The 21,393-nt window shown below is 34.6% G+C and overlaps 1 protein-coding gene across 4 annotated transcripts in view; it reads right to left on the bottom strand.

Annotated features, from left to right (window-relative positions):
* Window positions 1-17,315, bottom strand: part of LOC113235031 (DENN domain-containing protein 5A) — a 34,423-nt gene extending 17,108 nt beyond the window's left edge. The window contains exons 1-16 of one of the 4 annotated variants that reach the window (XM_026470558.1): window positions 17,002-17,315; window positions 16,806-16,915; window positions 16,227-16,397; window positions 13,398-13,633; window positions 12,730-12,874; window positions 12,421-12,565; window positions 11,912-12,046; window positions 11,000-11,190; window positions 10,357-10,462; window positions 8,976-9,128; window positions 7,998-8,179; window positions 7,402-7,613; window positions 6,883-7,083; window positions 2,887-3,043; window positions 2,029-2,296; window positions 1,825-1,860 (exon numbers count right to left, since the gene is read on the bottom strand). In XM_026470558.1, coding sequence (XP_026326343.1) covers window positions 1,825-1,860; window positions 2,029-2,296; window positions 2,887-3,043; window positions 6,883-7,083; window positions 7,402-7,613; window positions 7,998-8,179; window positions 8,976-9,128; window positions 10,357-10,462; window positions 11,000-11,190; window positions 11,912-12,046; window positions 12,421-12,565; window positions 12,730-12,874; window positions 13,398-13,633; window positions 16,227-16,397; window positions 16,806-16,915; window positions 17,002-17,107 — 2,554 coding nt within the window. In that variant the 5' untranslated portion in view covers window positions 17,108-17,315. The remainder of the gene's footprint in view (window positions 1-1,824; window positions 1,861-2,028; window positions 2,297-2,886; window positions 3,044-6,882; window positions 7,084-7,401; window positions 7,614-7,997; window positions 8,180-8,975; window positions 9,129-10,356; window positions 10,463-10,999; window positions 11,191-11,911; window positions 12,047-12,420; window positions 12,566-12,729; window positions 12,875-13,397; window positions 13,634-16,226; window positions 16,398-16,805; window positions 16,916-17,001) is intronic. The other 3 variants (XM_026470554.1, XM_026470556.1, XM_026470555.1) reach the window with 3 other exon arrangements.
* Window positions 17,316-21,393: the final 4,078 nt, after the last annotated feature.

The following is a 21,393-nucleotide window of genomic DNA, read 5'->3' on the forward strand; positions in this document are numbered from 1 at the left end:
AAGTGCATGTGGTGTGTGTGGAAATGCGTGTGATGTGTGCGAAAGTGCATGTGATGTGTGTGTAATTGTTTGTGATGTGTGTGAAAGTGCAAGTGATATGCGAAGTGCTTGTAAATGTGGATACATATTAGAGTGAATGTGCGACCTGCGTAGGTTCAGATGATTAATTTTACGAGTTCATGAACGGTGGACGTGTTTGGTGAGATGAGAAAAAATATAAGAGTTCGAACATTGACTGTTAAACTTTACTTTTATTCTAACATTATTATTTTGTTTGACTCTGCAACTTAGATATTTATAGCATCAAAAATTACTAGTGAAATAAAAAATGACAAAACGCACCGATTACAATTAGGCACCAGATAGCCCTACGTTCAAAAATAACTTGGGATCGGATTTAGCAACAAAAACTGCCATCCACTATTCTGGAAACCTATTCATATATTATATCACATCAACTAAGAAATTACATCAAAAAGATTTTCAGTATCTACATAATTCAGGTTTAAGAGCCAATTAGTTACTATTTTTTTACAATTGTATCTATTTAATGCATATATTTTATTTACTGCGTTGCATTTGTTATATAGGTACGAACCTAGAAAAACAAAAAATCTTTTGGCAAATGATGTTTTAAATATCTTACTTGCACAGACAAGGTCATCTATTCTCTTATTTTGTGAGAAGTTGGGATCATACGTCAAAAGAGAGTGTTTTTTAAGTATACTACTTGCGATGAATAACTGGCGTACTGACAGAACTTTACATTCTTCATAGAGTTTAGACGTTGAGAATAAGTAGGGCCGGAATGTTGAGACCTTTAAAATTGTTCGTTGGGCGACTTCTAGCTTTTTTATAGTTGTTTTAACTTGTACAATACGTTATTCAATAAACGACAATTTTATATTTATATTTACATTTATTTTTTAGTAACAGTAGAATTCCTTGTGAAAGAGTTCGTCCAGGGAAGTACTGCCACCTTTTTCTATTTGTGCCACCAAGCAGTAATGTTAGCATTACTGCGTTCCTGTTTAGAAGGGTGCTGGTGAAATTACAGGCACACGAGACTTGTCAACTTATCTTTCAGGGTGACGGGTGCAGTGGCAATGCCCATAAGATCTTTGCGATTTAAAGCTTTGAGTGGCACTCCAACTGTTATGGATAGGCGTGTCGCTCACCACCAGGCGCACGACTTGTCCGTCCCGTTACTTGGTATTATTTAAAAAAAATGTAATTTTGACTTCAAACGATAAAAACCTTTTAGCTATTGGCCCCAAGCGGATCTCCGACACCAAAAGTGCACTCTGTACTCTATAATACAGTTGGTTTTTACTCGTTTAGGGTGCCTTTTCCACGAATTGATGTTAATATGCAATGATATGTGCTGGACATGATATTGTATTTATATTGCTGGATTTTCTTGTTATTAGATGATTGAAACATTGTCTGTCAGTAGCTTCACTTTAGCATTATTTTACTTGAATTTTAGTGTAAAGTAACATGAATTTTTAATGACAAACTTTGTAAATGGCTAAATAAGTTTGTATTTTTTAAGAATATAAATCAAATTTAAAAAGCTGTTAAGTTTGCAAATGAATAAATATGTCGAATTACGATCTACATATTTTTTAAAAATTAGGGTCGTAATTCGGCATACATATTTATTAGTAATTCAATTACTTGTTAATAAATAAATAACTTAGTAATTATACAATAGTCAACTTAATATAAAGACCACAGATCCTTCTATTAAAAAAGAATTTAGCTACCGTTTTGAAATTTAGATAAATATTATTTAAAAAACATGAAATATAAATTACTTACAATCTAGACGTTTCCGTAACACACACCAGGCCAAAGCTGCATGTTTCATGAAGAGTTATAAATTAAATAACTTGTGATACGATAGTTAGTGTACTTCGAAAATATTTGTTCAAAAATAAGTGCTTAAAAATAGCATAGAAGCAGAAAAGATTGCGTGTGTAAATTTGGGGGTAGCATCTATTGCAACAATTGAAAACAACGTACCAGGAGTAAGATAGTTCGGATCAATGGGTTTTGTAGAATTACTGCATTGTTCCAATTCTTGATAGTTCGTCAAATGCATCCACAACGCTGATTTACCCATCTTATGCTGTAGCCCATGAGACCATAACCTCTCCAGCAAGTCACATAGAGAGGCAATCATAGTACTTTCTTCAACTCCTGTTATTGACACTTCTGTTCCAAAACCTAGATCTGTTTCTTCTGTACCCATTTTCTCAAGTAGCATTCGTTTTGTTTTGGTTTTACATTCCTGGATAATTAATAATAAAAAAAACTAAGCACTTAACGTTAATATATTATGATTTTGTGGTTTTTGTGAACAATAAAATAGGACTACCACTTCTACTATAGTTAAATTATTTTAAAAAAGAGGTTTTTAATTTGTATCCTTACCTATAATGGTTTTATGTACAGAAACACGATATGATTCTTCAACAAAAGGTAAGTATAACCGCCGACCGTCTAACTAAGTCGAGCGTTTAAAATTTACGTCGAGAGTTTTATTGCTCGTAAAAAAGAGCAGTTAGTAGGAGTAGTAGTAGTAGTAGAGCTCCTTGTGATAGAGTTCGTCCAGGGAAGTACTGCCACATTACTTATTTCTGCCGCCAAGCAGTAATGTCAGCATTACTGTGTTCCGATTTTGACGGGTAAGGGTGCTGGTGAAATTCCAAGCATATGGGACTCGTCTACTTATGTCTCAGGGTGACGGGCGCAACGGCAGTGCCTCTCATATCTTTATGGACAGGCGTGTAGCTTACTATCAGGCGTACGACTTGTTCGTCCCGTCACTTGATATTACATAAAAAAAAAGAATATCTGCGTAGCGCGCTTAAAAATTACCTTGAGCAGTTTTTCAACAAAAGTCCTGTTATTTTGAGCAATAGCGGCCGGCGTTACTTCTGTGGACAATCTCCTGGTAATATCACCAAGTAGTAATTCTGGCGGACAATCTTTCACTTGCCATTTCGCGTTCTTTATGCGCTTCAGACTGTTGGTTCTGAAAAGCAAGGTGATTTTTTGCTTTATGCTATTTTGCATTTTACTATTGAAATGTATGTTGATCGAGTTAAATGTCATGTGCTTTAGCTTGTTCTATTAATTATTTATAAACATTATCGTTTATTAACTATTGCTATTATAATGAACGTTTTTAAATGAAACTAATTCTTTTTTTACTTAACTAATCAAGACCGCAAAATAGCTTATGGTAAAATGTAACAGAGTTATGTGAAAGAATATGTTTCTACAATTTGTCTACAGTTGTCAAGTTAACACAGAGTGTTGTTATACATCTAAGCAAATGAATGGTATTTGTAAGACGTTTTTATCGTCAAAAAGTTTTGTGCACCTAGTACTTACACTTCAAGATACAGATACAAACTAAACATTAATTAATATCATGCAACAAAACACAACACAATAAAAAAGCAAGCACACAAAGCCAGAAGCATAGCAACGTATAGGAGACCACAATAGACGTCTGCGTCTAAACTAAGTGCAGAGATTACAGTAGAGGAAAAGGTAATGTCATTTAAAATACACAAAGTTTTAAGTCAACATGTTTATTTTAAAGTTTCAGAAATTATTTACATAAATAAATATTATAAATTATTTGATTACAACGAGATACAATTGCATTAGTTGTTTCAAATAGTCCGCATATAAGAACAACATTAACTGGATTAACTACACTTAGAACTAGAAAATAAAAAATAAATCAAAATAAAAAAGAAACCAACGCGTTTTGCGAAATAATAAAATTTTATTTTTAATTTCACAATTACATGAAACGATCTATCCGTAGTACGAAACTACCTAGTTTATAGTGCATGCATTGACCTATAGGTCAATGACTGCATGCAATAAAGTTAATTAGAATGCGCGCAGTCTCCTAGCGATGTCAATAACACTAGAAAATGTGCATTTCATTTTGTTTCTAATAATCCTATTTAAGCTTTTTTAATTCGGACACAATATCAAGATAATGACGTCAAGAACTTACCTATCTACAGTGAGTAGACCACAGGTTGGGAAGTAAATCGATAACAATATTAATAAATTCGACAAAACTGAGCTAATCATGCATCGCATGCCCAATTATATTTCAATAAAATCTCACGAGTAATATTTTTAATGAAACATCACAATTCAATCATGCACTACAATGTTATTTGTAAATCAAGGAAGACTCGAAATGAATTTTTTGTCGCTAAAATATGATCACTAAATAGGGTTTAAACTAAAATATCAATGATTATTTTAATAAAATTTTAAACTAAAAAACATATGATAAATAGAATTTCTCTAATGCACTACATTTGAGATTCTTATTCATAATATACTAAATAGCTACCAAATCATATTTGGCTCGGAGTTGCAGAAAAAAATATAGAGAAGCAATCACAGTTATTATAAAGACATCTGTATAATTTAAACATACACTACACGGTAGTGCCAATTGGCTAATAAACAATTACTAACCACAAAACTCAGGCGAAATAATCGCATGCTATCACAAAAAGCGGGCTTTGTTCATTTTTAGTTATTTGTTTTATTGCAGTAGATAAAGAACAAACAACTAAAAAGCTCACCGAGTTAACAATCAAAGTCCTATTGGGACTATACAATATTAACTATAAGGAACAAGTATAGTCAAAATTCATTTAATTATAAGAGCATTTACGTTCCTTAAAACCCCGAAGAAGAAGTGGAAAATACAAAATACGCCAATAATATTTAGATCGCATAGAACACGAGGTAAGAATACGAGATCTTTTACTTTGTACCCTTAGGTATCACTTCAAGACTTCGACCAATAAATTGGTGCCACTCTAATGTTGGTATAAATTAATCACGGTGGTTCACTATTGGTCGAGGTCACAAAACAATAAATACAGTAGAAGTGGTTAGTTAGCGTCTGACGCGTGTCAACTATAGGTCTCGAAAGACTTATTTGCGCTAGGTCCGCCACTTTCGCTTTGTATTTGGTATGGTTGTGTCATTCTTTCGTGCAAATTCTCTAAAATCCTGGAAAAATGCCGTATTTTGCTGCTTTGGAGTGCAAAAATGATAGCCGCACCAAAAATATTACCCTTGGTGGTATTTCATATCATCGAAAATCTTTTTTTTTTTTTTTAATTTAAGGAAATAATTATTTTGTTATAAGAAACGTAAGTAAAGCTTATAACCCTGCAATATTATGGTAGCTTCTATTTTGGGGAACTAAATTAATAACTCCATTCGTCGTCGGTCAGCAATTAAACGCTAGACGGCAGCACATTGATTATTGATTCAATATAATATTAAAACATCGCAACTTGCAATATAGGTATGGATAGTATTGACCTTTCAACGATATACCAACAGGGCAGGGTAGTTTGAATTATATGAACAATCCAGAATTTGTTATTTCTTTTTAAATTTGAAACTACGACCAATCAATATCAAGATTTTGTAGCGTTTAATTTGAAATTAAGAATGTGTGAGTTTTGGCGACATCGGTTCTGGTTCTAATGAGGCTTAATGCACTTCCATTGTTTTTTTATCAGTGGTCGAGACCGCTCGAGAGAAACGTTCATGACTGGTCACGTTCGTTCTCCTCGCACACCAAGGTAGACGATAATTGGCCTAAAGCGTTGTCCTACGCTAAAAGACTAAGATTTAGGTAAAATTATGGATCGAGAGTATAAGATAGAGCACTCACACTGCCGTACACTAACTAAAACGCGACTAAGTGACAAATGGTCAAATAACCGTTTTAAATAGCAAAAAATAGAGCACAAAATTCTCTTTTAAAAACAGTTAAAATTAGTTAACGTGTGTGACTTATCGGAACTTACCCTAACGATGCATAGCTGAAATATCAGTAAACAATTTAAAATTGGTCATTAATATTGGTTATTATATGGTTTTTATAATATCTCAAAAAAATATTTTGTCACTTAGCCGCATTTTAGTTAGCTGACGGCAGTACAGTAGTACGTACTGACCTCGTATTCAGAATGATCAAGACAGTTGACTCTATTTAAAATACAAATGCTTGCTGTACAATGTAGAAGTGCAGCAATAGCGGTAAATAATTAGTAATTTTATTGTACTACACTAAACGTATACGCTGCTATAGCTAAAAAGATAATGTTATCTCGGTGCGCGGCGCCCTACGGCGACATGCAAATACGGACATCGACACTATGTGCCGGACGAACCGCGTTCGAGAACTTAGTACGATTCGAACGTTTCAAAACTTCGTTCGAAAACTTTGTGACAATTGAACATTTCAAAATGCTATTAGAAAATAGCTCTGTCTATTTCTTATCAACGAATATCATTTGCTCTTGCGAAACTTAAGGTGTCTACAGATTTGCTCGATTTTTTGACAATCGTCACATGTCGCTCTACAATAATCTCAGCACAGAGCACTAAAAAAAAAACCCGACCTCAAACGTTCGTGGAATTACATCTATTTGCCAAGTTTTATTGACATCGGTTACCGGAAAGTGCGCGAACCCAGATTCATCCCTAGTTTACCTTAGAGGTAGAATTTTTTCTTCAAATTTAAATGGGACCACTACTGAAGTACCCTGTTTCCAACAAAGGAAAGAATCATCAAAATCCGGTTACAAATGCCGGAGTTATCGCGAAACATACATACAAAAGAAAAAACAGTCGAATTGAGAACATTCATCTTCCTTTTTTGAAGTCGGTTAAAAAATACGATATCGATCGTGAAAAAATTGAGCCAATCTGTAGGCACCTATAGAGGCACTGGATGAGATATGCCGTATTCTCTCCCGCGGCTGCCGCAGCGTCCGTGCCTAGCGGAGTGTCGTGTCGCACCTGCGGTCGTTGGCGGGTGGGGGAGCCAGCGCGTTGGCGTCGAGGCGCGCGGGGAAGGCGCGGTAGTACGCGGCGCGGTGCGGCAGACGCTCGCCGGGCGCGCCCACCTCCAGCTCCGCGCCCGCAGAGCCCCCGCCCCCCGCCAGCCCCGCCCACACGCTGTACCCGCGCGTGGCTAGCCCTCCCTCGCCCAACCGCCGCCTGCAACCACACCATAAGACTAAATAATCCACCTCATAGACTCGACCTCTATTTTACACAAAACCTTCTCTCAAAGTCACACGCCGGCAGTTTGTTAACGCATTTCCAAATCTATGTACAGCATTATTTAGTCTTATGATCTATCCCGGGAATCCCATTGCAGTTCGTGCAAGATTAGGCTGTTATCCGTGTTAAATGGTATCGCTTTGCTTGCTTGGGCGATTATTGATCGTTAGATTGAACACCGTGCGGATTAATCAGTCTTCTAAATTAAATGAATGACACGCGTACGATTAAGGCGATGTGGATATTACATACCTGACAGATTTTATTCGATGCTCGAATACTTGCAGGTTCGCGTCGTATTCACCCCAGTTGGTCATAATTTTGTTATCAATGAGAGTGGCGAACATCTGCGTCTCTAGGAAGCGAGACAGAAATGGTCGGTGGCGCTGCGGCTGGTCCGAGAGGAAAGACGCCTTATCGAAGTTCACCATTGATTCACGAGCAGTTAGCCAGGAATCGCGACCCTAAAAAGGGACAAGGATATTAATTTTTGTCATGTTATTTAAAGGACACGCATTGTCGGTACAAGAGCAGGGCTTTTAAATGAGAAGGAGACATATGTTAAGTGCACGACATTTTGTTCAGAGACGCTTTTCATGTACTTATATTGTACATGTTCTTTTCAAAATAACAGTTCTGCATCATCAAAATTAAAAATCTATCACGAAACCTAATACTTTTTGTCACATTGTACCAGTAACCCTGCAAGCCTCTACAATTACTAAGCGGAAAACACGGAACTGGCGAAATCTAAAACAGGCAGAGCCAATAAGTAATAAGAAAATTCGGTATCAAAACAAATTATCACGAAGGTTTTGTACACAAATGACACACGCTCTAATAATTACCTGGTCAGGCATGATGACAAAATTCTCATACATAAGAAAAATATGAACGAAGCGGTTGAGAAACGTTTCGCGGATGGCAACGTTGAAGCGAATATCTTCAGCGTACTGTTCCTCGTCGTTTAGAATTTTCTTTTTAGTAGTCGGCATTACTGTTTCTGCATCTACATCGTCTATGTTTACTCCTGCAAAAATAGTTATTACCTATGAAAAATATTAAAATTGTTAGTTAATTTGAGTATCCTGTACCAAACAAAAATATAGATATTTAATGTATGCCTGGGTGCATAAAAGATTTACTGACCGTTTTAGATCTCTTTACGCCATCACTAGACGTTGACAAGTAGTAGATAATGGGCCAATACGATGTCCCACATGGTGGCCATGCGATTATTCCGTAGATATAAGAGATATTAAGGTGTTTACCTTTAAACTAATATCAAAAGTACGTTACCTAATGAGTAAAACGACGTCAATAACTTTTTTAAATAAAATTAGAAATATCCAAAACTTTAACTTTAAACACTCCCATACATTTAATATGACATTCGTAGAGAGGCTTCAGTTTCGAATAACTGATTTGAATACAAAATTTCGTACTTCCTGAAAAATAAACATCACTTTGTTTTCATTCAATTAAAAGTTTTATTACGTTATTTATAGCACTTTCGTTATTTGTAAACTTATTGTTACCTCTTAAAGTAGGTCAACTAAGGCCTCTCGACGAATGTCATATTGAATGTAAGGGAGCGTTTAAGTTTCTAGTATTATAATTTCAAAACTTTATTGATGTCGTTTTACTCATTAATGTAATTTCGAAAACAGTTTAAAGGTTTTTGATATCTTTTATATTTACAGAATAATCGCCTGGACACACTTAAAGGTTACACTCTGTATTGTTTACTCTCTTACGGCGTTGTACAGACATTTGGAAAACTTGTAACAAACTATATTAAAGTACCTGTGTTGTGACACGTTTACCTGTTCGTTTGACAATATCAACGATTCTCTGCAAAGCGTCGAGGCGACGCGGCGCTGCTCGTCGTGTAGGTGAGCCCGGTGGTGATGCGTTCAGTGGCCTGCTCTCGTCCCAATCGAGTACGTCGTGGAAAGAATGTTTTCTTCGTAGACCCCCTAAAATTCAAATAAAATCTGTATCAACCACGGAAAAAAAAAATGTTGAAGTGCCATAAGCCTCGATTACTATCGGAACCGATGCCGTCAAAACGCACACAAACAAAATAATAAACACTATGAAATCTTGATAATGATTGGTCATACTTTCTAATTTAAAAAGATGTAACATATTCTGGATTGTTAATGTAAATTAAGCTTTACCCAGTCAGTATATCGTTGAAAGTCCAATACCTTTATTGCAAGTCACGTTTTGACTTTGTATTGAAATTTTATTCAACATGCTGCCATGTTGCGGCCAGTAGCTGGACTCCAACGAACGATTAACATTAAATCGAATAGATAATCAGAACATTTAAAATTTATTAAGACTCCGATTATTTGAAATACTATTACGTAATATTTTCGGTGCAGCTATAATTTTTGCACTCCAAAACAGCACAATTAGGCATTTTTCTACGACGTTAGAGAATTTGCGCGAAGGAATGACACAACCTTCTCTCTTCTTCATTTTCTACAAATTACGGAATGAAATTTGTATGGTATCAAAACGAAAATATCGGACTGAGCTCAAGTGGGTCATTCGAGGACTATAGTTGGCACGCGTCTGACTCTAATTAACCACTTCTACTGTATTTATTGTTCTGTGGTATCAACCCTTAAAAGCCCCACACGTACACGACGATTTGTCATCATGATCCATCCTTCCAAACTGATCGAAACGATGTATCGATAGTGTATGGTCATGTCGCCAATGATTAACTTAGACGGCAGGGGAGTAGCGACGGATTGATACAGTTGTCGTGTTCGATAGCTCAGCAACTGGACCCGTACCTCAGTTGGTAAGAGCAATGCTACGATGCAGCGTGAACCTGGGTTCCGGTCCTATCGAGTCGACGAAATTTTTCAGTGTGTTCGATCTTTGTATTCATAATCAAGTACTATAGTGTTTATTTATTTGTTATTAAGTATGAAATATTTATCGATATAATGTGTGATTAATTTGTACATAGTTTATTATTAGATTTATTATATAATAGATTATGTTTTTATATAATATGATGTACTACGTTGGAATAGCTCAAACCTCGTACATCCAAATCCATTGAATTATTTGACCACAGAAACAGCCAAAGAAATATACAATACTTACATAAATATATTATATACTCCCCGAAAGCTTAACTTATCCTCTTTGTAAAATAGTTGGGTTAAAATATGTGCATACCTGATGGCAAGGTACAGCTACTGCTCATGCTGTCATTCATGGGTTTGTAGGAGCTGCCGTTTATTGGTACACCCAGTTTAGTTGGTTCTGTTTCAGGTCTTTGAATCTATAAGTTTAAAGAAATATAATATATAAATCTACATTGCATTTTGCTTCGTTAAAATGGTGACTTGGCGTTTTTCATTTAGAACACTCTGGGAAATATGGCGAAACTATAAATGCAAGAAAGATAGGAAAGTGTGTTAATCGTGCTTACTATGCCGCATTTTCATTCAATTTCAGTATTTTGATGATACACAGAATTTTGATGATCTCTGACATCATCAACATTACCCGATTGTTATAGAGTTCACATTTTTAATAATATCAAGTAATGGTACGAACAAGTCGTGCGCCTGATGATAAGCGACACGCGTGTCCATAGCAGTTCCAGTGCCACTCACGAACTTTAAATCGCAAAGATCTGAGAGAGACTGTTCCTGCGCCCGTCACCCTGACACATAAGTTGACAAGTCCCTTGTGCCTGTAATTTAACCAGCACCCTTATCCTTCAAAACGGGAACGCCATAAAGCTTATTTTACTGCTTGGCATAACTTAGTTATACATATAATTTTATAAAGATTATGTTTCATATTAGATTACCTGATGTTTATCCAAAATGTGATTAAGTTCTTCAATCAAAGGGGTTCGATGAGGGAATATAGGTAATTCTTCTGGCAGTTGAATATCCGGCTTGTCGATATCAACCAAGCACAATGCTGCTTCTGAGCCGAGGACGACGCTTCGAGGGCCGTTAGGGGTTAAACTGAGAGCTGCACTGTCGCTGTGGAGACCTGAATATCGATAAATGTAGCTATGATTAGTGGTTAATCGTGATATTGCAAAATAAAAACTTCCAACATAAATATTCATGATAATTAGAGTTAACATTTTACTTTGAGGTACAAACTCCACTGCAATCAAGTTAAGATATTTCAAATGAAACCGTATTCGGTAAAACAGGCCAAGTAGGTCCAATATCTTCCATGTTCACGTAAATTGCTACATTTGTAACAGTACCGCTGGTTAAAACATCCAAGGAAGCAGAAGAATTTATGACTGAATGAAATCCTGAAATGGTGACAAGTTGCTAAAAAATTTTGTCTATTTGAGGCTCAGAGTACGAGAGAATGTAGCCTCAACACTGAACTTGTTACCTTCTTAAACTTTTAAGATCTTTGAAATCTTCATCAAGTCTATTGCACAAAGTTTATTGCAATAAAGATAAAGATAAACAAGATAATGTATTACTATTTATAGCAAAAAATAGACATATTGTATTATTATTGCAATAATAATACATATTACGTTATATTATTATCGGAATATAGGTGTATTTTTGTAATTTTATAACCATGCAAATTGTATTTCCGATCGTAAAGAAACATAACGAAAACAGAAAACAAGTAAATATATCCGAGTAAAAGTTCGTCACTGCGCTTAAAATGAGTTCAGGCATAAAATTACGGTCACAATTAAGAATAGTCTTTCTCATTTCGCCCTATTGTTTCTTACCCATGACGAAAGGTACCGGCGCGTCGAGAAAATGGTACAATGGCGCCGGTAGAATAGGTACATAGACATGAGCCCATGTGAAAGGTAGTAAAAGAGAGATAATGCATTCCGCTACTAACATCAATTTGTTATAATCTGTAACAATGGAATGGAAACTTTACACTCATATACTTATGTTACAAAATCAGCGTTTGGCTAGATTCGTATTATAATATTATTAGTTGCACTCTAATTTTCTACAAATTACGGAATAGGCGTAGGTAGTTCATATCAAGATTAAAATGCACTAGTTGCGAATATTCTGTGTAAAGTATAATAACAATAACATTAAATAAAGTTAGTTATATGATTACATGTATTGTGCTAGTAGTTTCAAAAATGAAGATAATTAATCACACTGCGGAAATTTTTACATTTTGTAAAATCTAAAAAATAAAGTATTTTTATACATTATGAGGTAGCTTATTAAATTATAGATGGAAATGTTTTAGAGAGAGAATATTGCTTACCACTAGACCGAAGTAAAACTTGGTGCTCTAAAAGAACGCAAGTAAATAACTGAACAACGCACTCAACACCCAAAGTGCTAAACATTACGCGCAACGGATAATCGAGCAGAGGTAACTCTTCCGGTGGATTTGGCATTCTTATCACCTGTAGAAAACAATATTATGTATATTTTTTAAGCATGTTGCTATTTTATGAGTATTTCAAGTACTTGTATAAAAGGAAACTTATAAAATATATCGAATGCCAAATATTATATACCAATTTTGCTTGTTTTGAATACTTCAATTTGAAAGTTAGATATGACTTACTACTGGTATAGGATCAAGATGAGGCTCTGCTGGTGGTACATAGAGTCGTAACGCCTGTCCAAGTAGGGGCACTGGAACTTCATATAGCAAGTTGTAGACATAGGATTCTGGGCTTAGCCCGGGACCTGGCTGTCTTGGCAATGACCTACAAAATAAAGACGACGCATTAAATCATCATCACCTACCCATACAAATCCTACTGATCCATGTGTCTCTTTGAAGGAGTGGAGTCTCACAATGGCCTATTCAATGTATTCAGATCAGTTCATGTGTTAATGAGGTCACGACTTGATATGGCACATACATGCTTATTTTCTTTTCTACTATAACTGAATCACATAACAAATATGGGTCCAACAAAAATTCTTCAAATTTAATTGAACTTTTAGAGCACCATTGCATAATAATACTGGTACATTTTGCTACCTGCCTACCTCTGTGACCGAACGGTTACCATGCTGAACTGTCATGCATACGTCCCGGGTCAGGAGAAATATTTGTATGGCCTACATTTATTTCTCTCGTGAGGTTGCTGTACATTGTGGTGGTCTACATATGTCCATGGCACCCGCGATACAGGGTTTCCCTAGTGCAGGGCTATGAGTGTGTGCGTTATTATTATTATTCTGTAAATTCGTTGACCCACCCCAGTTCCAGTGTACACTTACCTAAATAAATTCTCTAAAAACATCTGTGATACTCTAACATAAGGGTATTGACATATGAGAGCAATACTTTTGGCTACATAGAGTTTATCTTTGGCTATTTCATAGTAATTCGATGCGGCGCCAGTGTGTGGCGCCAATTTGAAAGACCGAGGGAGAGACCGGGAACTCTCTTTGCCTGTAGTTTTTCTATGGCCAGGTGGTGTCTGTCCACTTGATAATTCTGTGATATACATTGTCTGAAAGAACGAATATTTTTATTAACTTTACTGCTTCTCAAACACATGTTTACTATTTAGATGAAGACACACTGGGGAATTTTCGATTTATCATAGATTTCCTTCACATATATATTTGAAATATACAGTCACAATTTTCTCCAGCATAAAAAGTAACTTGTAACATGTTGCTCGTAACATAACAAACAAGATATACTAATGTTGTCACCTGCTGCGTGAAATTTGGAATTATTGAAATGGCAATGTTTTAAAATATTATGAAATCAATGCTACAATTATTTACTCCTTAACAACTTAGATAATCACTATTTACAGGATTTTTAGCAGCATGACATTTTATTCTGCTCCAAATATTTCAGATCTGGCGAGAGGGACACTATTGTAATGGGTTGACTTATTGTTCAATTATCATATTGTAAATGAATAACCATGTAAGTCTTAAATTTAAGAATCTTGAGAAAAAGATTTTTAATTTTTGGAGTTGTGCTAAGTTGAGTATCTGCACAAGCACTTCTTGAACAGTTACAACATTTTAATTTGTTTAAAAAAGTTCTATTCTATTAGCTGAATTAATAATTTTATAGAGCTTATTATAATATTATAAATTGTCCTAAGATATCTTTGGGATTTCTTCCGAGTATTTATTTTTACCTACCAACCTATATATATAACCTACCAAATTCATAAAAATAAATTTTAATTAGTAGTTAGCCTATATGTGTGTAGTGCCGCTATAGACCTCTTCTCATAATGCGATGACTTGGTTAGTACCCACGTGGGGCCAACGCGAATTGGAAACTTTACAAAGATGTGTGCATGTTTCTCACGATGTCTTCCTTCCATGAAAAGCTCATGGTAAATTTCAAATAAAATTGCGCACATAAATTCCGAAAAACTCAAAGGTGCAAGCCCGGGACTCAAACTCATGACTCTCTGCTGCAATAGGTCAAACCATTAGGTACAATGGTTATATTTACTAAATTTCTGTTCAAAATTACCTTGACTACAGGTGAAATTGAAAAACACACATACAAAATAATCGTGATGAGGTCAATAACAAGTTCAGATAATTAGAATGGATTCTGGCCAGAAAATTCCCTTGAGAACAAGTTAACCATCTGCCCAACAGTCCTCAAACTGGTATGGAGTTATGGGTTTCAAATCTCTGATAATATAATCATGAATATCATATATTGTTAAAAAAATGTATGAAATTCATCATTATCTGAAAATCCTTACTGTCAAATAGGAGACAAATAGCGTTACTAAAACCTATAAGGGCAGAATCTCACAACATGAAAACAGACTTGCACAAGCTATGAACGAACCTCTAAGTAACACAATTGAGAAGGTGCTATATGCGGGACTAAAGGAAAGAGAAATTGTAAAGATGAAGGCAGCTTAACGCAGGGACCAACTTAACATGCCAAATAGACCACAAAAACACAACTGCTCATGATCTATGGAACAATCGCATGTTGCAAAAGGCATTATAAAAAAATTTAAAAAAGCTTTAAATGTAATGTTTTGTTGGTCACAAAGACCATTGCTGATTGGACACACTTCAGTCAACATAATGGTGAGGTAGAAGTGTTTTGTTATAAGTGGTGGACATAGAGTATATAACCAGAAATAGAGACGAAATGTCATTTAATTTGTTTGAAAACTATTCTGCCAAATCATTACTGTGCCAACTGCGTTCCGATTGGCCAGCCCAAATTCGAAACACTTCTTTCACTTCAAAACGACCAGTTTAACTTGAGCTTTGCTATAATGGAATAAAATTGCAAAATTACATATTTAATTACCGATGAAATGTGATTCCGTTTGTTTTGTAATTAGATGTTTTGCTGTTTTTCCCACACCACCTAATAGAACAGCCCTCATTATTAGAGATATACAATAAACAAGGATATATGGAGATATACACACAAGTCAGTTGTTGGCGCTGTACTATTTCAGTTTTCTAATTTGTAATTTCAGCACAAACAAGTGTTGATATTTAAAAGTGATATAATTTTCCATTTGTCTGATGAGTTGCCAGGGATGGCTGGCCCTTATTTTGCCTCTATTTCTGGTTAGATACTCAATGGTAATGGACAATACCTTGAATTTACTTACAGGATACCTTGCATAAAAAAAACCAAGCCCAATATTTGAATATTAACGACTAATGTAATGTAAAACACTTGAGCAAAAGTTTGTATTTGTTTTAGAATTTTGTATATTGGTGGCCTTAATATATTGTCTGCTTAAAGGTAAAACCACATAAGTGATATTCCACAAATCTACAAAAAATCTCCAAATTATGTAGGTACCTGTTGTAAGAAAATCACCATTCTGCAGATAAAACCACTTATTGAGGTTATAGCTTTTTTGTTATTGAGTTTCACCTGCAGAAAGATAGTGATTTTCTTGCCACAGCTATATGAAGACTTTGTAGAATTGTCACTTATGTGGTTTTACCTTTAAACAGATGATATGATCAATATAAATAAATTCATCAGAGTATATTATAATACTTAAAAGTTCTTAAAATAACTGAAGTCCCTATTTACATAAAAAACAAATTTGATTATAAATGGTATAATACCTGCAATGTGTGCATCGCACTACAGATGTTTCTGTTCCTAACTTCTTCGTAAAAGATAAGACTGAAGCCATAGTATCTTGATGCATTCTCTCTGGTCACTACAAAGCTGTGGAATCTTGGTTCTAAGCAGTGTTTTTGAGTTTTAAACTGTAAGCCAGCTGGGAAACAGAGCTGAAAGAATAGTAGAGTAATTATCTGTAATTAATAAAACTTGAAAATTACATACAATCATTTTAATTATAATTAAATTCAGTTTCCATAGAAAATTTTGCTAAATTACAATCATTGTATGTATTCATTCATTCTTGTTTAGTCAATTACTCAAATCTTGAAATATAAATAAATCTTGGTATATAATAACACCCAATTAATTCAACTATTCCCAAGAGGGCAGGTAAAAAGATTCACAAAATTACATATGTATATGATTAACTCCCAAATCAATCAATATATTATTATATAATTAGTTCATTTTTTAATTATTGCACACATTATGCATTTACACTTCCAAATCCTACTTATTATTCTAGAAGTTTATGGACAAGTATACTGAATGAATTGTTACAAAAATCTACTTACCATGCACACTGCATGCTCATCAAAAGGATTACTTGATACATTATCAGGATAATGAGCCAAAATCTTGCCTTTATATGCTCGATCGAGGGGAGAGACGTGTAAGTTATCGCCTGCAATAAAAATGAATAGTTGGTGTGATAAAACAATATGAAAACAATGGGGCAAAGGTAGAAAACGAAATTTTGTCAATACGTACCACAAAGTCTATCTGGTTCTAACCCGGAATCGATATCAAGACCGCAAATCACAAAATAATCAGCAAAACGGCATCCCACCGATAAATCAGGGACAGACATATTCATATCGACCCGTTATTTACTACGTGAGACACTTTCTCTTCCACTCACTGTTTTGAAGGTTTTGACTCAACATCGTAAGTTAGCTGGAGTGAAATCATTGCAAACCTAGTTTCATTATGGTCTGACATTATTTTTACATTAAGTTTATGTAAGTAATGAAAAACCAAATTTATAAATCTGGGTAAACAAAGTTAACTCGCAGTATTCCATTTGCAACACACCACCAGCTGCTTTTTTTTTTTTTTTTATTAATTTATTGCTGGCCATGGAAACAAAGGCTTCAGCCGAAAACATAAAAATAATTATCAATTTCTGTAAGTATGGCCGTCACAAAGAGGATAGGCAATTTGAGACGGCGTGCTTGGATTGACTCAGGATTCCTTAAAACGGGCCGATGCGGATATTTTAGTTCGAGATTCGTATAATTTCGCACTTTACTCTTCGATTAAGGCACAATAGCACTATCCTATTCCACTTTAAACTAGAATTCACAAAATAATTGAAAGTCAAAATAAAAACGCCGCTTTTCCCTCCAAAAGGTCCAGAGCGAATCACCACCAGGTGCTGCCAGACAGCGTTGCCAATGCCAATTGTTATAAATCCCCAAATTTGGGAAGAACAAAGTTCATATTCCCTACAAATTCCCCACATCTCGAGTTTTCATTATTTAGTACAAATACATCGCTTAAAAATAATAATAATAAAGAATTAAGAAACTCAAAATGTAACCATCCATTATGTTTGCTGTGAATGTAAACAGAATGTAAAATGTGAAGCAAAGTATAAAATTAGATGACCTTAAATCGTTTATTTATTTTAATAAGATGCAACATTAATCAAAGTTTCAAAAAAAAAAACAATTTTTCTTCGCCATACTAAATTAAGTAACTTAATTATTTTGTTGCGCATTTGGTGACACTATGGTTAATGTTAGAAAAAATCTAAGTAAATTAAGTTTCGTCCTATATTTAATATTTAAAGTTGACGAGTGCCTAGTGGTAAGTTGTGGTGTGGAAGTACCAACTGCTCGGCTTTGTTTATCAATACCTGTTTTCGTTTTTCTTCATACCGAGAACGGGTCTAAGTGGGAGAAAGGATCGTGAACTCAACACGCACCGACTGGTAATTTTACAAGGTTAGAATTTAACCGCTTACCAAAAAAGCAAGTTTTTTCATAACCAAATATGTCACTTCCCTAACAAAAGTACCGATAACACATCAAAATATGTACATCAAAAGAAAATTAATTTAGCATTATGTACTATGTAAATTAAAGCATAACATTTTATCTAATAGGTGTCTAATATTTCTGGCATACAACAAACGTATGACCACAAATTTGTGAGAAAACATACCTATTTCACTGAAAGGTACATCAGTCTATCGGAATGAAACACCATTTTATATGACATAATGATCTAATTGCACAATTTGTCCAAAACAATAAAATCAACAAAAAAAATTAAAACTTCACACAAACATTGCATCAAAGTCTAATGCTTGAAAATCATAGTATATTTTTTTGGATTTGCAAGTAAAGGTACAATTTAGTTCCAATACTATGATTAATCAGCTCCAAATATAATATTTGTTGTTCGTGATTCATTGTATAAACGAAGATAATTTGTAGAAGAACTTTTGAGAAAAAATACGGTAATTTTGTTAAAAGGATTGTTATTTCGTTTACAGTTAATTTAAATTGATGTGCAATCAGTATTTTTGTAAATAAATGAGCACTTTCGTTGTACACTGAAAAATTAGCATTTTATTATTATTTAGCATATCTAGATTTGAAACATGTTTCTAAATTATTTTTGATACTAGTTTTCTTAGACAGATATTCTATTTGTAGTGAAATATTTTTTAGATGTGCAAGTTATTTGAATAATGAACATAATTTTATATGTATTGAGTTTTCTGATATGCACTTAAATATTTTTCATTTTACAATTCAGAACCTAAACGACCTGATAATAATTCTATTTAAGCTGCTTGTTAATAATGCGAGTGATGAATGATCTTGAAAAATACATCGATATAGTTTATCATCGTGTTTCACACAGTAACAATAACGATCAAACTAGCGATGCATCGATAGATGCAAGTAATCGATACATTCAACAAAATCATAAAATGTGAGAATCCCCACATTTTCCCCACATAGCGCTAATCTCCACAAAATCCCCAATCTAGTTGAAATTCCCCGTAATTTGGGGAATTCCCCACAAATTGGCAACCCTGCTGCCAGAACCTATTATAGTGATGTACCGATCGGTGCTGATAGGATTTTAACACTTGATTTAATTTAATTTCTTCGAATCAAATAGTCGATTCTTTCAGCAGTTTACGTAATCATTATTCAATTGAGTGTTTTTGATTTTTTTGCTGTCACATATAATCATTGGTCGTCAGTTGTCACCATAAATAATAAAGTTAAAAGGTCATAAATGTTGGCCATGCTAACCAGCGTCGCCCGACATTTTTGACGTAAATTGTCAGTAATCCGTATGTCGATTGATATATACATATTCAAATTTAGGTATTAATTGCGGATCTGTGGACAAAACGGACAACACGTTCGCTAATTAATGCGACAATGTAACAAAATATATAACGTTTCAAACACTGAACTCTATCTGTAATTTGTTTTGGGAACGCTAAACTAAATTATGGTTCCCTTTCCCTCCAAAATTCCTATATAATAATTTTTTTGGAGATTTTATTTTGGAGAATTTACTTTAAATAATCACCTAACACATTAAGCGTCTTGTTAACTGTGGTATTATAGCTAATATATGCAATGAATGCATATGGTGGCCGATATTTTTATTTTACGCAATACACACAATATTTATTCATTCTCAGTATATATTATATTATTATTGTTAAGCTTAAAAATACATCAAATAATTAAGAAAGTCAAAATGTGCCCATACATATACGTTATGCTATAATTAGAAATAAACTCAACAAGCTTGACCTGTGGCAAATTGTGGTATTAACAATGATATTATACTTGTAAGGTATTAAGGTCTATCCACACATACCCAGGACGTGAACGGGGCGTGGTCCGTCAGGGGCTCAAAAATATATAGTTGCGTATATTTTGTATGAACTCGTCTACACATGTCCGTGTCCGGGCCGGCGCGGCGCCGGGACGGGCCCGCAGTTCCTACAAACTAGCACGCCCCGTTCACGTCTCGAACACGGCCCTGTTATTTGGCTTGCTGTTATACGGCTTATTTGGCAGTAATTGTTTCGGACGGATGTCGGACGGAGATTGAGAGTAGACCCCCTGACTACACACTTTTGTTCGAAAATCGCCCCCAGTGCAATCGAACAAGATACGTCAATGTGTAGCTTGATGTGCTAGTACATACTTTTATTTTTGAGTTTTTGTTTTAACATTTGTGATGTCGAACGAAAAGAATTCGTTAGCGTCTTCAAATGTCTTAATTATAAGTTTCAATAAAATAAATTAATTAGGTTTTTCAAATTATAATAGCGGCCTATCTAAGTGTGGAAATAAAATCATATTTAAAAGAAACTCTAATGACTAATTAGTACGCATTGAGTATATAAACGTAACCGGACTGATATCTGTAACTGTCTGTAACTATCAGTTTCTTAACGTTGACCGACATCTAGCTGGCCAATGAAGGAATTTCAGTACCTACGTATGGATATAGCCACATTTGGTTCTCTTAATATCAAATGTACCGATTCGACCGATTTGTAATAAGATAATAAAAGATTAATTACTTCATTACAAAAAATAAAGTCGATAATTTCTTCTCCAAAATGCCACGCGAGAAAATGGTAATACTGACAAAAAAGTTCCCAAAATCAGGGATAGATGGCACGTTTCATAAAAATATATGTATTAGTTAACTCAGTTTTTTTGTTACAGCTTAACTTCATGCCTTTTGACCATACCAGTATACAAAAGAATTTCCTCTGAACTTTCGTTACGTCACAAACCCACGGCACCATACAGTTTCTATTAACTCTGTTTAACGCTTCTGTAGTTTATTTTGATATTATATCAATGCATTGAATATATTTTATTAACCTCCAAAACTTCAAACTGGAATATCTTTAATTCCCGACTTCTCAGAATAGTAGTAAACCCAAAACAAAATTTGTTCAGGAATTTCAACTCTATATTTTCACATATTTTTCATAAGCAAACGCATACATATTATGTCAACAAAAATTTGGGAGTTTGCCATTGTGCTTTATTTTTAATTTTTTTCCCTGAAAACCCCCCAAGGAATTAATCCCCTCAA

The sequence above is a fragment of the Hyposmocoma kahamanoa genome, unplaced genomic scaffold (genome assembly GCF_003589595.1).
Source record: "Hyposmocoma kahamanoa isolate Upper Pololo Valley unplaced genomic scaffold, ASM358959v1 87, whole genome shotgun sequence".
NCBI lineage: Eukaryota > Metazoa > Arthropoda > Insecta > Lepidoptera > Cosmopterigidae > Hyposmocoma > Hyposmocoma kahamanoa.